The following is a 16,443-nucleotide window of genomic DNA, read 5'->3' on the forward strand; positions in this document are numbered from 1 at the left end:
CGTGAAGTAGAGATGACAAAGCTAGCCAAAGAAGTGGTAGTATACAGACCAAGCATGATGGATTTAGTTTCTTCTCTACTATTTTAGTTTTAAGTTGTTAATATTATATAATATAATACATTTTGACCAATCTTAATATAGTATAGAGTTCCTATAGTATAGTTTACATTAAAAAAGTTATTACATAATTTAAAATATATTTGCTAATATTTGATAAATATGATGCCATATTTTTAATTTCAAGGTAATATTACTGTCATCACAATGTCATCAAATTTAAATAATTTTCAAATTATCTTACTGAAAAGTACTCAGCAAGTAAGCTGCCTCAAAATATTTATGAAATATTTACTTCTTATGGCCACTATGATGATGCATCACTCATGGGATTTTATCAAAACAATGCCTAAAGAATTATAAAAAATTAAAAAAAACGCACATATTTCTTAAGATCATTTGTAATCTATATTTTTATTTTAACTTTGAAATGTTAATAATAATGCCATAATTTTTGGATTGCTTAACCACGTTTAAACTTCAACTAAAGAACCCTAGAAATACTTAGTGCCCTGATGTTGTCTGATTTCTGTTTTTTTTTAATTTCTGACCCCATCCAACAACTATCTTCACTAATAATGGATATTGCTTTCATACCTCTATCACTACTATAATAAAATGGTTTTATTAAGGTATCTATAAAAATCAAATTTGGCAACGATTTATAAATTATCTATTTTCATATTCTTAAAAATCTTAATCACGCTGTAAATATATATAAAAAAATCATTAATTTACTAATCTATAATAGCTACAAATATTTGTTTATTGAGCGCCCTTTATATGCATATTGCATTTCTGTTTCCATTTAAAATATAAATACCTAACAAAACAAAGTCCTATATTAGCAAATATATAGGACAGAGATGCCAAATCTCGCTGTTCAACTACATGCATTGAAAAATTCGTATTTTGAATTTTGGCGGTACGCAAGCCACGCCTCTGTGGTGCCGGAATGCTTTTATTGGCTAGGCATATTCCTCTTTTAAGGTAATGTTAGAAACCGATATATAATTTTTTTTTATTTTCGATAAATTCTAATATTCGATGCTCGGTTTACTTATTTCAGATAAGAATTTCTTTTGTTTAAAATAAAAAAAAAGGAAAAAAAGAACCTGCGCATACCCACCTTAAAAATGCAGACCGCAATCGGTTGTCCGAAGATCATCCCACTAGGGAATGATACCTCTATACACTCGTATTAAACGCCGTCTGTGTTTATCAAATTTACCGTACTTCGATAAGTAAATTAATATTATTTAGTTTTAAGTAATTTAGTGATTTAACTTTGAAAATATACTGTAGTAAGTTTGTTTATTTTTTTGTCAATTTTTTATCTAACAGTATGCTATTTATACACACGGCGTCATTAGGCAAATCATTTGACAGTCAATTTTCTGTTACTCCCAAAATATCAATATTTCAGTCAATTACTGGATTCCGCAGATTTACAATGCTTGGTAGCAGAGAGCGAATATTAATGTGAGCAATGTTCAGATTCATTTCAAATAGATGTAAACATAAACAGTATAATAGTATACAATAGTAGTACCTAATACATAGAACTAAATCTATTCCAACAGTTTGTTTGAAATATTTTCGTTTTTAATCGATATTGCTTTTTCGCCGTCTTCTTTACGAACGAAGATTTTGCCGTTGCGATGCCATACGTATCTGTAACTTTTTTCCTTGAGATTTTGGGTCATTTTGAATAGCTCATAACTTTTCTTAGTAAGCCGTAAGTCCTCGCTGACAAAAATAGACGTAGTTTCTATTTCCAGACCCAAGTTGCGGATTGTAATTTTACCCTTTTGGTACCGGGCTTTCAGATTACGATTTTTTAGATCTTGTTTAGGTAGCATAACAGTAGCCTTAAGTCCAGATTTTTTCTCAAAAGGACGAATGTTGCTGACGTCATTTAATGATATTGGGACCTATAAGTAATTCATAAGTGCAGTAATCTGTTCGTTGACATTATTTTTATTGCTGTTATTAATTAAGCCGCTGATTGCCAACTTTTTCTCTTAGCTGCTTATTCTCTTTCGAAACTTCAGTCACCATGTCTGAAAGTATTTTGGATCATTTCCTTTCATCTTTGAATTTTTCATTTAGAAAATCTATTAAGTTACGAAACTCACGTAACTCCCCTTGCAACAACCGAATCGTTAGCTTGAGTTCGCTAATTCCTTGATTATCATAATTAGGAACAGTAAAAGTTGTAGAACGTTGAGAAGAAATATCCCTCTTGCATTCCTCACACTCCCATGGAGTTTTCTCTTGTTGCATTAGCCGCGCATCGACTTCGAAGACTCACACTCTAAGTGAAAAAACCTTTTGTAACTTCCACAGTTATGCTTCAGTTTTTTTCCCATGTTTTTATTGCATCACTTGCACAATTTAGTGTTAGTTATTTCATGCGATATATTAAAATAGTAAAAATCAGATATTTAGATGGACGTGACAACGTCGCAAGAAATACTCCTGCAGCGCAGATATTAGTCAAGGAACCACATAAATCGATATGAACTGGGCGTCACAATTTTATTTTTATTTCTACTAGAGATTCTTGGATTTTATGAAAACTCACTCACCAGTAAAGTCTCAGAGCTTCCTAGGATTTGTCTATAAGGGCCAAACTTATTAAATTTAAAAGAATTACACGACAAACTAGTTTTATAAGTAGAGCAAATTCTAAACAAAGCACATATGTAGCTTGAAGGCAACGTTGCCAAGTATCAGTAATATAAGTAATATAGTATACAGATCGTGTTATCGTGAGCTACGTATTACCCAAAATAATGGCAACACCGCTTGGTTGCGGCTTGCAGGCGGCGGAATTTTTTTTTTTTATTTTTTGAACCGGGAGTCAGCAGACCTCACTTTGCTGTGTTACTGCACGTTGCATTAATAATTTTTGAGCGTTATTTTTGTGTTTTTTTCACTATGGCTGTTTATATCCGTTCCGAAAGAGTTCAACTAGTTAAATGGTTTTATGGAGGCAATTCGGCCGTACAATGTAGAGATTTGTTTTCAGTGACATTTGAGAATAGACCGATTCCTTGTGCAAAAACGGTTTTAAATGTGGTTACAAATTTTGAGACATCTTTTTGTCTTCAATATTGTAAAAAATGCCACACAAAACGTCAAGAACCACCTGTAGAAGTGGTACAGGATATAGAACGGCGGGAAGAAATGGTTTGCAGTACCCTAGAACTTGATTCGATACGGTCCACTAGAAGTGTTCAAGAGGAACTGGAAATGAGCAATAAAACTGTTGCTCGAGTTATAGATTTGAAAGATGAAAAGGCTTTTTTAAAAATTTATTTTAAGAACGTTACAGCGTTGTGACTTAACTCTACTAATGCTTAAATCTATCTGATTAAAACAATACAAATTACTTCTTAGCTAAAGTAAAAATGATTACAATGTAAAAGATCATATTCTATAAACTAAGGAATAAAATATACTATAGTCAGGGGTTATATGTTCCATAACTCCTCCCTCCTAAGAAACGAGCTTACGGATGGTACAGGAGTGGTGAGGTGGTTATATGACGATTTCTGAACAGGATTTCGTCATAGATTCGTCTGGATGTAGGCTTCTCTTAGATATTCTTGGCATCAGGAATTTCTGCACCATAAAGTAGCTAATTATTGCTACTAGCAGAATATAAAGTAATACGGTATAAATGCTGGTTCTGTGGTAGTATACAGGTTGGTTCAGGGCCCGGTCAAGTCTTTGATGCTGAATCTCGATGGATTTATGAAGATGTTTGGCTTCATTTAGGTCCAGTGAGCTTAATTCCAAATTATTAAAGAGAATTGGTGTAGCTTCATTGCTAGGCGGTGATAGGTTGATTTGAGGTAGTTCGATGTTTTTGTAATGGGTTTCTGGATCCTTGTAATTTTTGATGACAATGTTTCCGACACGAAGTTCACAAGTAGAATCCAGTTCTACGATGTAGGTGCCATTTAATGGGATATTATCTTTATTGGAACCACAAGTCTGGATAGCTGCAAGAGGTCGAGGTACGATTAGCATCCATTTTCCTTCTTCCAGTTTTTCTGCTTTGTTGGTGGTAATTTGGATTTTCGTCTGCTGGCATTGGGATATTGATTCTCTAAATTTTAGCATCTGTACTTCGCAAGATGCATCTTCGTCTATAGGCAAGGGGTTAAAGTCTTGGCAAACGTATTCGTTGGTGGTGATTTTCCTGCATGGTTGGTTGGATTTTGCATAATTCAGCTCATTAAGGATTAGGTATTTGGTTTGCGGAAATATTACATCGTGGAAGGTTTTTAAAGGTGTAGGTAGAGGATAAAGGTGGTACAGTAGATAACTGTTCTTCTCTACGATCGGCATTTCAATGATAAATATGACTTTGTTTTCCTTTGCGTAACTTTTTATATTAAGGACTTTCTCAAAAAGAAATACATTTTTAAAAGTTGGATCAAATGGGAGTTTACCGGATGTTAAACTCGTAGAAATTAATTGAATTTCCTTGAATAAGTCTTTTGGACTAATGATCGATGGATGAAAGGTATTTAGTTTTGAAAAAGTTATTGCTATTTGAAGATCTTCTAAGACATCATACATTTCTTGTAAGAATGTGGTAGCATGAGATAGAATTGTTTGCAAAAGAAAGAAATGCTTATCTTCAAAACTGATTTTGTTAAGTCTTTGGACCTCTATTTGAATTTCTTTTATTTGTGATTCCAAAATATTTTGATTGGAAGTTAAATTCTTTGAGAGTTTTTGAAAAAGTTTATTAGAATTATCTATTATGGTAATTTGTTCTTGCATTAAAAGTTTTATATTATTTTCGTTTTGCATAATTGAAGTTATTGCTGAATCATAGCGCTGAGCATCCTCATTATCTAAATTGCCGGTTATACTTTTGACAATACTGCCTAATCCATTTATAAGGCCTCTTTTTTCGCGAGTTTTAAGAGAGAATGGATTTATTTGAAGTATTTGATTTTTTATTTTTTCTTTTAAGGTTGAAGCTAAATTGTATGAATTAAAATATTCTTTTTTATATAAAGAACAGTTTTCTATGTTTTTTTCTAAGTCGTATATAGTTTTTTGCATTATGAGGTATTGACTGATAATAGGGTTGATGTCGTAAATTTGAATGAAAGTCCAGTAAACAATTATGTTTTGCGAGTTTCCTAATTTCATTGGTAAAAGTCCGGGGTTCTTGGATACGTCATGAAATGTTACGTCAGGTCTTGCATGTTTGATGTTGAGGGACCTGCAACAACAGGGGTTTTTAATTCTTTTATATGGACTACCTCTTCTTTATTGTTCTTTTTGTTTTTTATTTTAACTTTATTATTTTCGAGTAGTTCAATTAGTTCAAAAGGGCCTAAGAATCGTTTAGATTTTTTATTTCTGTTGGCGTTATTTTTATATACAATTTGTCCTACTTTAAATTGATATTGATTTGGACCTAGAACGTTTCTTTTATCGATAATTTTTTGTTTTTGGGATTCTAATTTTTCTTTTATTTCATCATAAAGGTGTTTTATCTTTTCTTTATGATTAAAGGCATAATCGGTATAATAGCCGGTATTTATAAGTTCACATGGGTCTCTTGTGTTTGTGTGACCAAATGTTAGCTCGAAGGGTGTAAACTGCGTCGAGGAATGGATCGAACAATTGTATGCTATTATGGCATATTTCATTAAGGTTTTAACGTCTTCGTCCTTAAAACGGTCTCCTAAAATTCGAAGGTGTTCGATAAGTGTAGAGTGGAGTCTTTCGATTGGTGAGTTCGATTCATGGTGAAAAGGTGTTGTGAAATGTATGTTTATTTTATGAGTCTTTAAGATTTCTTGAACGGTGGTATTTTTAAATTCAGGACCATTGTCCATAATTATTCTCTCAGGAAGACCATAAAATGAAAAATAATGGATGAGAGCTGAACATATTTCGACTGAAGTTTTGCCTTGAATAGGAATGGCTTGACCTAGTTTTGAAAAGGTGTCGACGAGTGTAAGAAAGTCTTGGTTGTCAAATTTGAAAATATCTATATGAAGCAGCTGGAATGGTTTTCCAGTAGTTTCTGTTAGTACAAGAGGAACATACGGTGGTTTACGGGAATATTTAGATGTTTGACATATACTACAATCATTTATATACTTTGTTATGTCGGATTTCATGGATGGCCAATAATAATTCCTTTTAAGTTTTTCTAAAGTCTCGGCTATTCCGCGGTGATTACATTTACCTTCATGCTGGTATTTCATAATAAGGATTCGCTCATCAGGTTCTTTTATAGAGTTTATTAGTTTTGTACATTTAAATAGTTTTGGTCCAGATTGATGGAAGTGGTGCATATAAACATCATTAAATTCGATATACATGGAATCATCATGAAAATATAGGTAAAAAGTTTTCTTATCGGTGGTATATGTTTTTAGGAATTCTAATATAAGTTTGGGATTAGATTTTGGAATTTTGACATGCCATATATTATGTTTCTCGAATGTTTCCCAGTTGACAGTCAATTTATTGTGTGGATTTTTGGAGATAATTATTTGATATGATTTATTGTTAATAATATCATCCAGTATGGGGATTCCATCATTTAAAGTGTTATGGTTGCTGCTAGAATGCGGAGTATTTATAGAAGATTCTGGAGTCTCTTGGGAATGAAACTCTGGTGGTGGTAAATTGACATTATCTGGTTGAAGGTTTAAGTTTGAGAAATCATTAAGAGTTTGTGTTTCGTACTGATGGGGTGGGTCGTTAAAATTTTGGAAATTATATTGGGGTGGTTGAATATTAAGGTTTGTATTTCTTGGAGGAACCAACTGAATATTTTGCAATATTTTAATTTTTGGTTCTGGACAGGGAGGTTTTAATTCTTTTAAAACTGATGTTATATCTGCTGGGTTTAGTTTATTGGGGTCATAGGACTTTAGGAATTGGTCAATATCTAGATCTATATCACCTGAATTATTTACGATACTTTCGTTTTCAATTGCATTAATACAAATTCGTGAGAGTGCGTCTGCGTTGGTATTTTGGTTACCCTTTTTGTAAATAATTTCAAAATCGTATTCCCTTAATTTACATCTCCATCTTACGAGTTTGCTATTTGGTTCTCGCATATTAAAAAGCCATACCAAAGGTCGATGGTCTGTGTAAATTTTGAATTTGCGACCGAAAAGATAAGGTCGAAAATGTTTGCATGCCCAAACTATAGCAAGTAACTCTTTCTCTATCGTGGAGTATTTTACTTCGGTGTCATTAAGGGTTCTTGATGCGTAGGCGATGGGTTTGTCATTGGGAATGTTCCCTTGGGAAAGGACTGCTCCAACTGCATAGTTGCTAGCGTCAGTTGTCAAAACAAATGGTTTGCTGAAGTCTGGATATTGAAGTATGGGGGAATTGGTGAGAAGTTGTTTGCAGTGGTTAAATGATTTAATGAACTCGGGGGTATGAATTATTTTATGATCTTTTTTAAGGCAAATCGTCATAGGCTTTGTTATTTTGGCAAAATCTTTTATAAATCGACGATAATAACCAAGTAAACCTAAAAACGACTTCAGAGCTTTGGGAGAATTTGGGATTGGGAAATTTTTAATTGCTGAAATTTTGTCTGGATTAGGTTTAACACCTTCAGTAGTAACAACATGACCCAAATATTGGACTTCCTTTTTTAAAAATTCTGATTTGTCCAACTGAATTTTGAAATTGGATTCACGAAGTTTGTCAAAAATTTGTCTTAAACGGGAAATGTGTTCTTCCAAAGAACTGCTGAAAATGACAATGTCGTCCAAATATACAAGACAGATTTCATTTTGAAGACCTCTCAAGATGTTATCCATGACTCTCTGGAATGTCGATGGGGCATTCTTAAGTCCGAAAGGCATTCGTTTGAACTCGTAATGTCCATTTTCAGTGGAGAAGGCGGTTTTTGGGATATCATGGGGATCCATCTCGATTTGATGAAAACCATTGGCCAAATCAAGTGTTGAAAAATATTGGCTTCTGCCAAGCTTATCCAGAATGTCTGTAATTTGGGGAAGAGGGTATTTGTCATCAATCGTTCGTTCGTTGAGCTTACGATAATCTATAACAAGTCGCCACTTGCGTTTTCCGGAAGAATCGAATTTTTTTGGAACGATCCAGATGGGGCTGGACCAAGGGGAATATGAATTTTGGATGATGCCTTGTTCTAACATTTTTGAAATTTGTTGTTTTACTTCCTGTCTATGGACTTCTGGGTAGCGATAACTTTTTGTATAAATCGGTGTGTGATTGTCTAATTTTATTTGATGTCTAATCTGGTTAGTAAAAGTAAGGGGAATTTTTTCGCAATAAAATATATCTTTATATTCTAGACATAAGTCTCGAATCATTTGTTTTTCTTCTATGTTACAATGGTCTAAGCGAATATTTTTTAAATTTTCTTTAAGCAGATTATTTTGCTCTAAGGAAAGAGGTTCATCAACTTCCATTTTTTCAACAAAATTTATATTATGAATGTCAAGAAGTTCAATATCTAGAGGTTTTGTCAAATGTAGGGTTATAGGGATATCCTGAGGATTTGTGACTGAAGTGATGGCAAAATAGTTTGAGATATTAACCAAAGAACCTGGTATTTCTAAATTATGTTCAAATTTATGATAATCTAAAAATCCGGTACCATGTTCAACGGTTACTGGTACTTTAACTATTTGTTGGGATCTAGGAGATACTGTCACTGAAAAATTGTAATTTTGAAAATTTTCATTTGGGATTTTATCGTCACGTTTTTCATAAATTATTGGTATTTCTGCATTAGAAGTTGTTATTTTCCGAGCATTAATGTTTATACTAGCATTTAATTGGTTCAATAAATCTGCGCCAATTAAACCATCGTATTTTTGAGAAAAGTCGAAAAGATAAAATTTGTGATAGGCATTGGTATTAAATAAACTAAAAATAGGAATGTTTGCGACTTCATCGTGATATGTCATTGCGTGGGCGGTCTGAATATTAAATACCTCTTTATTAATAAAATTTTTATAAAATTTGTGTGCTAGGTAAGGTTTCATTAGACTTCTAGAGCTGCCGGTATCAATTAAAAAATGTGCTGTGATTTCGGGAATAAACACGTACGGTAAATCTGATCTTATGTTGTAATTATGCATATTAATTACGTTGGGTATTGTGTTGCCTGAACTTGCTGAAAATTTTCATCTGGTTTTATATTTTCACTTGAAGCGCAAGGATCGGATGTCTGAGTGTTATTGTAGTGATAAAGATCTTGCACATCTGCATAATATGCATTTTCATTGGGATATAGGTCAGATTCGTTTTGGTCTAAGAAATCGTAATAATAATCATCTTGGGAATTATTGTAGCAATAATTATTATTGTCGTTAATTTGTTGTGCATGAAATTCTTGGTAATTTAATTTATGGGGTGTTGGATGATGAATTATGGCTGTGCCTGAACTAGTGTCCATTGGCGTCGGCCTATTTAAATTGCTTCGAGCACTGCGGCTTCTAATTGATGAACTTTGATTAAAATTCGGTCTGTTATTGGTATTTATTGGAAAATTTGAATTTGGGTTTTGGAAAAATGGTTTTTGTTGAAAATTATTTGACGGTTGTGGTTGAGGGGGCCTTGGTACAAAAGATGCATTATTTATTGGAGGCTGTTGGGGGTTTAATGCAAACACATTATTTGAGGGTGGTGTTGGGCGGAAAATATTAATTTCTGGGGATGATTGGGCATTAAATGTTGGTTGTAAGAAAGGTATTGGGAATTGCTTATTATTGTGGGGAAATGTTTGTTGATTATTATTTGTAGCTCTAACATGTTGATGTGGATGTGTTTTAGTCTGTGGTGGTAGGTTTACAGTTGTGTTTTGATGTTGATTTCGGCTGAAATTTATAAAGTTTTCTTCTTCGGCGGCAAATGATAGTGCCTGTTCTAAATTAATTGGATTTTTAAGCCTAACTACTAACTGCATGTGATATTTGAGCCCTGCTAAGAAGGTTTTTAAAGCAAAATCATCGTAATGGGCGATTTTAATTCGTTTTTCATTTTCATCAACAATTAAAGTACTTAATTTAGCAAACAAAAGACTTCTGGCATCTTGTATTCTCATGCCGAAATTTAATGGTGGTTCATTTTTATAAGGCCTAATAGAAATTAAGTCTTGTATTAGACAGTCAATACCCCTTTGATCTGCGAATGTTAAATTTAAGGTTTCTTTTATTAAAGCCCAAGTATTTAATTCTGATCTAGAGCCAATTAAATCAGCTGCTCTACCCCTTAATTTGCCTAAAATCGAGTCTATTAAAATTGAATTAATAGGATCTTCACGAGTTTGACTATTTTGAAAATTTCTTAGAAGATTTTCACACGATAAAATAAATCTTTGCAATAACTTTGGATTTCCATCGAAATGTGGGATGTTATCCGTTTGGTATTTTAAAAGTGGCATATCAGTAGGCATGGTTCTGGATACAACTGATACAGATTCTACTTCGAGTTCTTCCTCCGGTAAGGCAGGTAAAGTGTTATTAATATCAGCGGTATTATCAGAAATAATTTGATTTAAATAAGGCTGATCCGTTTTAGTATTTGTTACGGATAACCTTTCCAAATGAGAAAGTAATTCGTCAATAATTTCAGAATTATTTTCAGACATAAAATTAATAAAAAATTACGCAAAATTACGTAACTTGACTAGAAAGAAAAAATAAAAACTTGAATAAATTGTAACTCTAAATCTAACCTAAATAAAATTGCCAATCGTAAAACAACAGTATATGTTATAGTTTGCAATTGTGCAAAAACGGAAAAATCAAAATAAAAATCAATTTAAAAACAAAGGAAAAAGAAAGGACAATGAGCACTTACAATAGCAAAAATCCAGCGATGAAAAGCTGCATTCTCTTAGACTACGTTGCCTATAGGAACCGATGCTTGTGTTCCCAAGCCTAATCTAGGGTTGGTCGAAGTTGGACCGTTGCTGAACGCTCTTCTCCCAATAGATTTGGTCGAAGTTTGACTTCCTCCTGGGTGCTGCCTCTTCGTAAATTCACAAGGTTCGCGATTGCCGATAAACCGTAAAAACGGACCAATTCCGCGATTTTTGTCGGATATTGTTCGACTTAGAACTCCGTCGACTGCGCCAGTTATAGATTTGAAAGATGAAAAGGCTTTTTTAAAAATTTATTTTAAGAACGTTACAGCGTTGTGACTTAACTCTACTAATGCTTAAATCTATCTGATTAAAACAATACAAATTACTTCTTAGCTAAAGTAAAAATGATTACAATGTAAAAGATCATATTCTATAAACTAAGGAATAAAATATACTATAGTCAGGGGTTATATGTTCCATAACTCAGCGTTGTGACTTAACTCTACTAATGCTTAAATCTATCTGATTAAAACAATACAAATTACTTCTTAGCTAAAGTAAAAATGATTACAATGTAAAAGATCATATTCTATAAACTAAGGAATAAAATATACTATAGTCAGGGGTTATATGTTCCATAACTTGTCCCTTGTTTTTGAATGTATCGAAAAAAGTTATTTGAAAAAAATGTATATTTTACCGAGTTCTATACACAGTTAAAAAAAAGTATCAACTTAAAAATCACCCTATATAAGTATTATAGTACCTAATACATAGAACTAAATCTATTCCAACAGTTCGTTTGAAATATTTTCGTTTTTAATCCATATTGCTTTTTCGCCGTCTTCATTACGAACGAAGATTTTGTCGTTGCGATGTCATACATAACTGTAATTTTTTTACTTAAGATTTTGGGTTATTTTGAATATGGCATAACTTTCCTTAGTAAGTTCCTCCTTTCCTTCCTCCTGCGCTGACAAAAATAGACATAGTTTCTATTTCCAGACCCAAGTTGCGGATTATAATTTTACCCTTTTGGTACCGGGCTTTCAGAATACGATTTTTTAGACCTTGTTTGGGTAGCATAACAGTAGCCTTAAGTCCAGATTTTTTCTCAAAAAGACGAATGTTGCTGACGTCATTTAATGATATTGGGACCTCTAAGTAATTCATAAGTGCAGTAATCTGTTCGTTGACATTATTTTTATTGCTGTTATTAATTAAGCCACTGATACAAATATTATTTTTAATATTTTCAACTGAATGCACATTTAAGGCGGTTTCCAGCTTCTCAACTTTTTCTCTTAGCTGCTTATTCTCTTTCGAAACTTCAGTAACCATGTCTGAAAGTATTTTGGATCTTTTCCTTTTATCTTCGAAATTTTCATTTAGAAAATCTATTAAGTTATGAAATTCACGCAACTCCCCTTGCAACGACCGAATTATTAGTTTGAGTTCGCTAATTCCCTAATTATCATAATTGGGAACCGTAAAAGTTGTAGAACGTCGAGAAGAAATATTGCTTTTGCATTCCTTACACTCCCGTGGAGTTTTTTTTGTTGCATTAGCCGCGCATCGACTTCGAAGAGTCACACTCTAAGTGAAAAAACATTTTGCAACTTTCACAGTTATGCTTCAATTTTTTTTCCACTTCAGTTTGCGATATATTAAAATATTAAAAATCAGATATTTAGATGGACGTGACAACGTCGCAAGAAATGCTCCTACAGCCCAGATATAGTTAGAAAAGTATAAAGAACCGGTGACATCAACAGGCGGCAAAATCCGCGCATCTCGTTATTCTATCGATCGGGTCGGATGACTATGTCGAGGTCTGAAGACAGTGGAGGCGGCGCACTTGTTGAAATTATTAATATTTATTTGTACTAGAGTTTAAATAGCCCTAGATTTTTAGTAGGTGTAGCTAGCGATATTATAAGTGCGTTTTATTTAGTTGCAATACCAACTAAGAATGCATATCTTTGAATTTAATTGCTCCGAGATTCGTTTAAAAAAATGTAGATAAATTAAAATTATATTTTTTAGCATTGTGATGTGCCCATAAAAAATTTAATAAAAAATAGTTTTACTTACAGGAGGATGCAGTTCGCTAATTATTTTTAAAACAGGACTTCAAATAGGTAGCTGAAAATTATTCTTTATTTGCATTTTTTTTAAGGATTAGGTATTTTAAACGACTTGTGTAAAGAAACAAATTGGTATAAGCTTAAAGGTTTATTTCATTATTTTACATATAATATATTTTTATTCACTATCAGATAGTGTATTACAACCTAAATCAGATTCATCCAATGAAGACCATTCGATCTCTTCATCAGATGAGCCTGTATTTACTGTAAATTTGAAAGAATCCAATGCTTCATCAAAAAGGTGATGACTTCGAAATATTGTTTTTCTATGTTGTCTATATGGTTGCAAATATTCATCCACTCATCATTCGAAATTTCCGCAAATTTCTGCCTTGTCATAGTTTCGACATCCGCCAATTTAAAAGTGGAATTCCTGCTTGCCACCCAATTCTTAACAGTTGCCCAAATTTTTTCTATCGGATTAAGCTCTGGGTGGTATGGAGGCAAACGTAACACAATGTCTCCATGCTTTTCCATTAGGTCGTCCAACTTGGTTTTTACAGGATACTTTTTTTTATTTTCAGACACTATTTCATATAACTCTGTCTTGGTGAGTTTTGTATCAAATGTAAAATTACGTTTCTTGAGCCAGTCAACTATTTCCTGCTTTTTACTTCCAGATGTAACATTCTTGACTACAGGCACATTGTGATAAGCTGTATTGTCTAATACTAGGACGGAATTAGGTAGTAAATTTGGAATTAACTGATTTTCGGCCCATTTCATGAAGTTGTGATGGTTCATGTCATCATGATAGTCTCCGCTTTTTGACCCTAAAAAGAGAAGAATAAAAGATTTTAAAATAATCGTATAAAGTTGTCAGTGTGGTATTAATTATGAAAATATCAATATTGATAATGGTAAAAGGTTGACTAAATATTATAGGTGAAAATATGGGTAGGGAACTGGGACTGAAAAGTATAAGTACCCGCTTATCCAATCAACGAACTAACTAAGAGTACCATTTCTGTGTATTACATTTTAATATCATTTTTGGTATTACTTTATATAGAAATAACTAAAAAAATTTACCTGAGCGAAAAATCAGTAACCCATTATTTACGAAAACATTTCTTCCCTGAATCAGTCTCCTTATCAGTCTCTGTCCTTTGGAAATGGGTTTTCTAATTCCATGTCGACTTTCATTAAACCACCCTTTGTCCTTTGTATGACTGCTATGTATGTAACTTTCATCAGTATATACAATATTACGACCTTATATTTTAAAATTTAAATAAAAAATATTTATATATAATTTTAAAATTTTAAGCTTTAAATATTTGATCCTATTTCAATCGTATGTCGTAAGATTCCATACGAGCTTTTCTGTTATCTTCCGTTTTGGTCCATCTATAAAAAAAACTTATATGTAATTAAAGGAACATATTAATGTATTAAACAAATTTCTCATGATATTTAAAAATAAAATTAGCAAAGACGTAACATAATAAAATAAAAAGCTTAATAAATTAAAGAAAGGATAGGTACTCTGCAAAATAAGAATATGTAAATAAATAAATCTCCATATGGTTATTTTATGTCAAACCCAAAAAAATACTTAACAGGTGCCACTTTTGTCTAAATAATAAAATATTCTGGTGTTATATTGCAATGTAGGGTAAGTAAATTACTTGGGTTTTACAACTGAAATACACTGTACTTACATTTTAGAGTAGGTTTTCTTTTTTCAACTATGTAGAAATCATACACTATTTGTTTTATATCTTTAATTTGGGTCAAAGTAATGTTACCAATCTTCTGAGATTTTCTTAACCTTTTTTTCCTTGGACTGGTAAAGGAACAGGAAGATATATTTTCTATATCTTCTGACTCTTGGACCACTCTTCTGTAAGTTGACTGGAATACTCGAGTGGCAGCTAACGTACGTTGTCTAAAATAATTATATACTATTATTGTAAGTTATCAATACAATAAAAATTAAAATTTGAAAACATCCTACAATAAAATATGAATTTATATTGTTCACTTACCTAACATTTTTCAAAGGAATAATAATTCCTTGCTCTGCTTCTTTTTTTCATAAAAGCTGCCACGTTAGAAATAATCTCTCTCCCTTGGCTGTGAATTATTTATCCTTGTTTACCTACTTTCTTAGGTGACATCTAAGAAAATTTAGAAAGTAAAAAAATTAATATACACATGCACACTCTAGGCTGTACATATATACCTACAAGTTAAATACTTATTATTTTGTCACTTAAAATCAAAATATATTTTAAATAATATAATTTTTAACAGTAATTAAATAAAAAATTTTTAAATTATTAGACAATTGAATAATGTAAACCAATTTTACTTACTTTTTACAATAAAAATCGGATAGTATAACTAAAAAAAATATAGTCTATTTCACTATTATATTTAAAAAAAAAACACACAACAGATTTTAAATGCCTTATAACACGATTAACTCACTTCCCGTACGAGACGACACTGAGTAGCCTTCAGGCTAGTCATAGGCTTTAAATCCCCGGCAGTTACAAAGAAACGAAGTACGGCGGCTGCTTTGTTCTTGCGGTTTCTTTAATAAGAAGCGAGAGAAAATATATTGCGGTCGTCTTTTCTCTCTGCCACCGGATTTTCTATCGATTTTGTGTTGAAAAATGGGTTTGTGCGCATATTGAGCAGCCGGTTCCTTATAAACTTTTCTACCTATATTAGTCAAGGTACCACACAAATCGATATGAACTGGGCGTCAAAATTTTATTTGTATTTCAACTAGAGATTTTTGGATTTTATGGAAACTCACTCACCACAGTCAAGTCTCAGAGGATAGGATTTCTCTATGAAGGCTAAACTTTTTAAATTTAAAAGAAACACACGAAAAACTAGTTTTATGGAGCAAATTCTAAACAAAGCACATATGTAGCTTGGAGGCAACGTTGCCAAGTATCAGTAATATAAGTAATATAGTATATATAATAGGTATATACATAAGTAAGTAATTTTGATAATTTTTTTTTTTATATTTGGTCTTATATATCTAAACTGTTTTGCTTGTTGTCGCAAAGCGACTCTGAAGATGGCCTGACAGACCGGAAGCTACATCATCTGTTTAAATTTCAATAATAATTTAAATTTTAAAAACTTACTTGATAATAATATCTTCCTATACTCAATGGTATAAACGGTTCCGCCCAATATATCAAGAAAGCTCCCTCCTCCTGATTAATCGTAACCTTCACCTTATACGGCTGCAAAGGCTTTGGAACTTGATAGGTCAAAGGGCTGGCCGCCTTCGAGCCAGGAAACGTTGTCGATACACGGATCTCAAAGGAATCGTTATACTCCACACTATAAAATTTAAATTGTTAAAAAATTGGCTCATTTAAACTACTT

General features: G+C 32.4%; 1 protein-coding gene across 1 annotated transcript in view; it reads right to left on the reverse strand.

The window, feature by feature from the left end:
* The window catches only part of LOC126736811 (uncharacterized), a 410,403-nt gene that overhangs the window by 77,218 nt on the left and 316,742 nt on the right, over positions 1 to 16,443 (reverse strand). The window contains exon 6 of the mRNA XM_050441363.1: positions 16,197 to 16,398. Coding sequence (XP_050297320.1) covers positions 16,197 to 16,398 — 202 coding nt within the window. The remainder of the gene's footprint in view (positions 1 to 16,196; positions 16,399 to 16,443) is intronic.

The sequence above is a fragment of the Anthonomus grandis genome, chromosome 5 (genome assembly GCF_022605725.1).
Source record: "Anthonomus grandis grandis chromosome 5, icAntGran1.3, whole genome shotgun sequence".
Classification (NCBI taxonomy): Eukaryota; Metazoa; Arthropoda; class Insecta; order Coleoptera; family Curculionidae; genus Anthonomus; species Anthonomus grandis.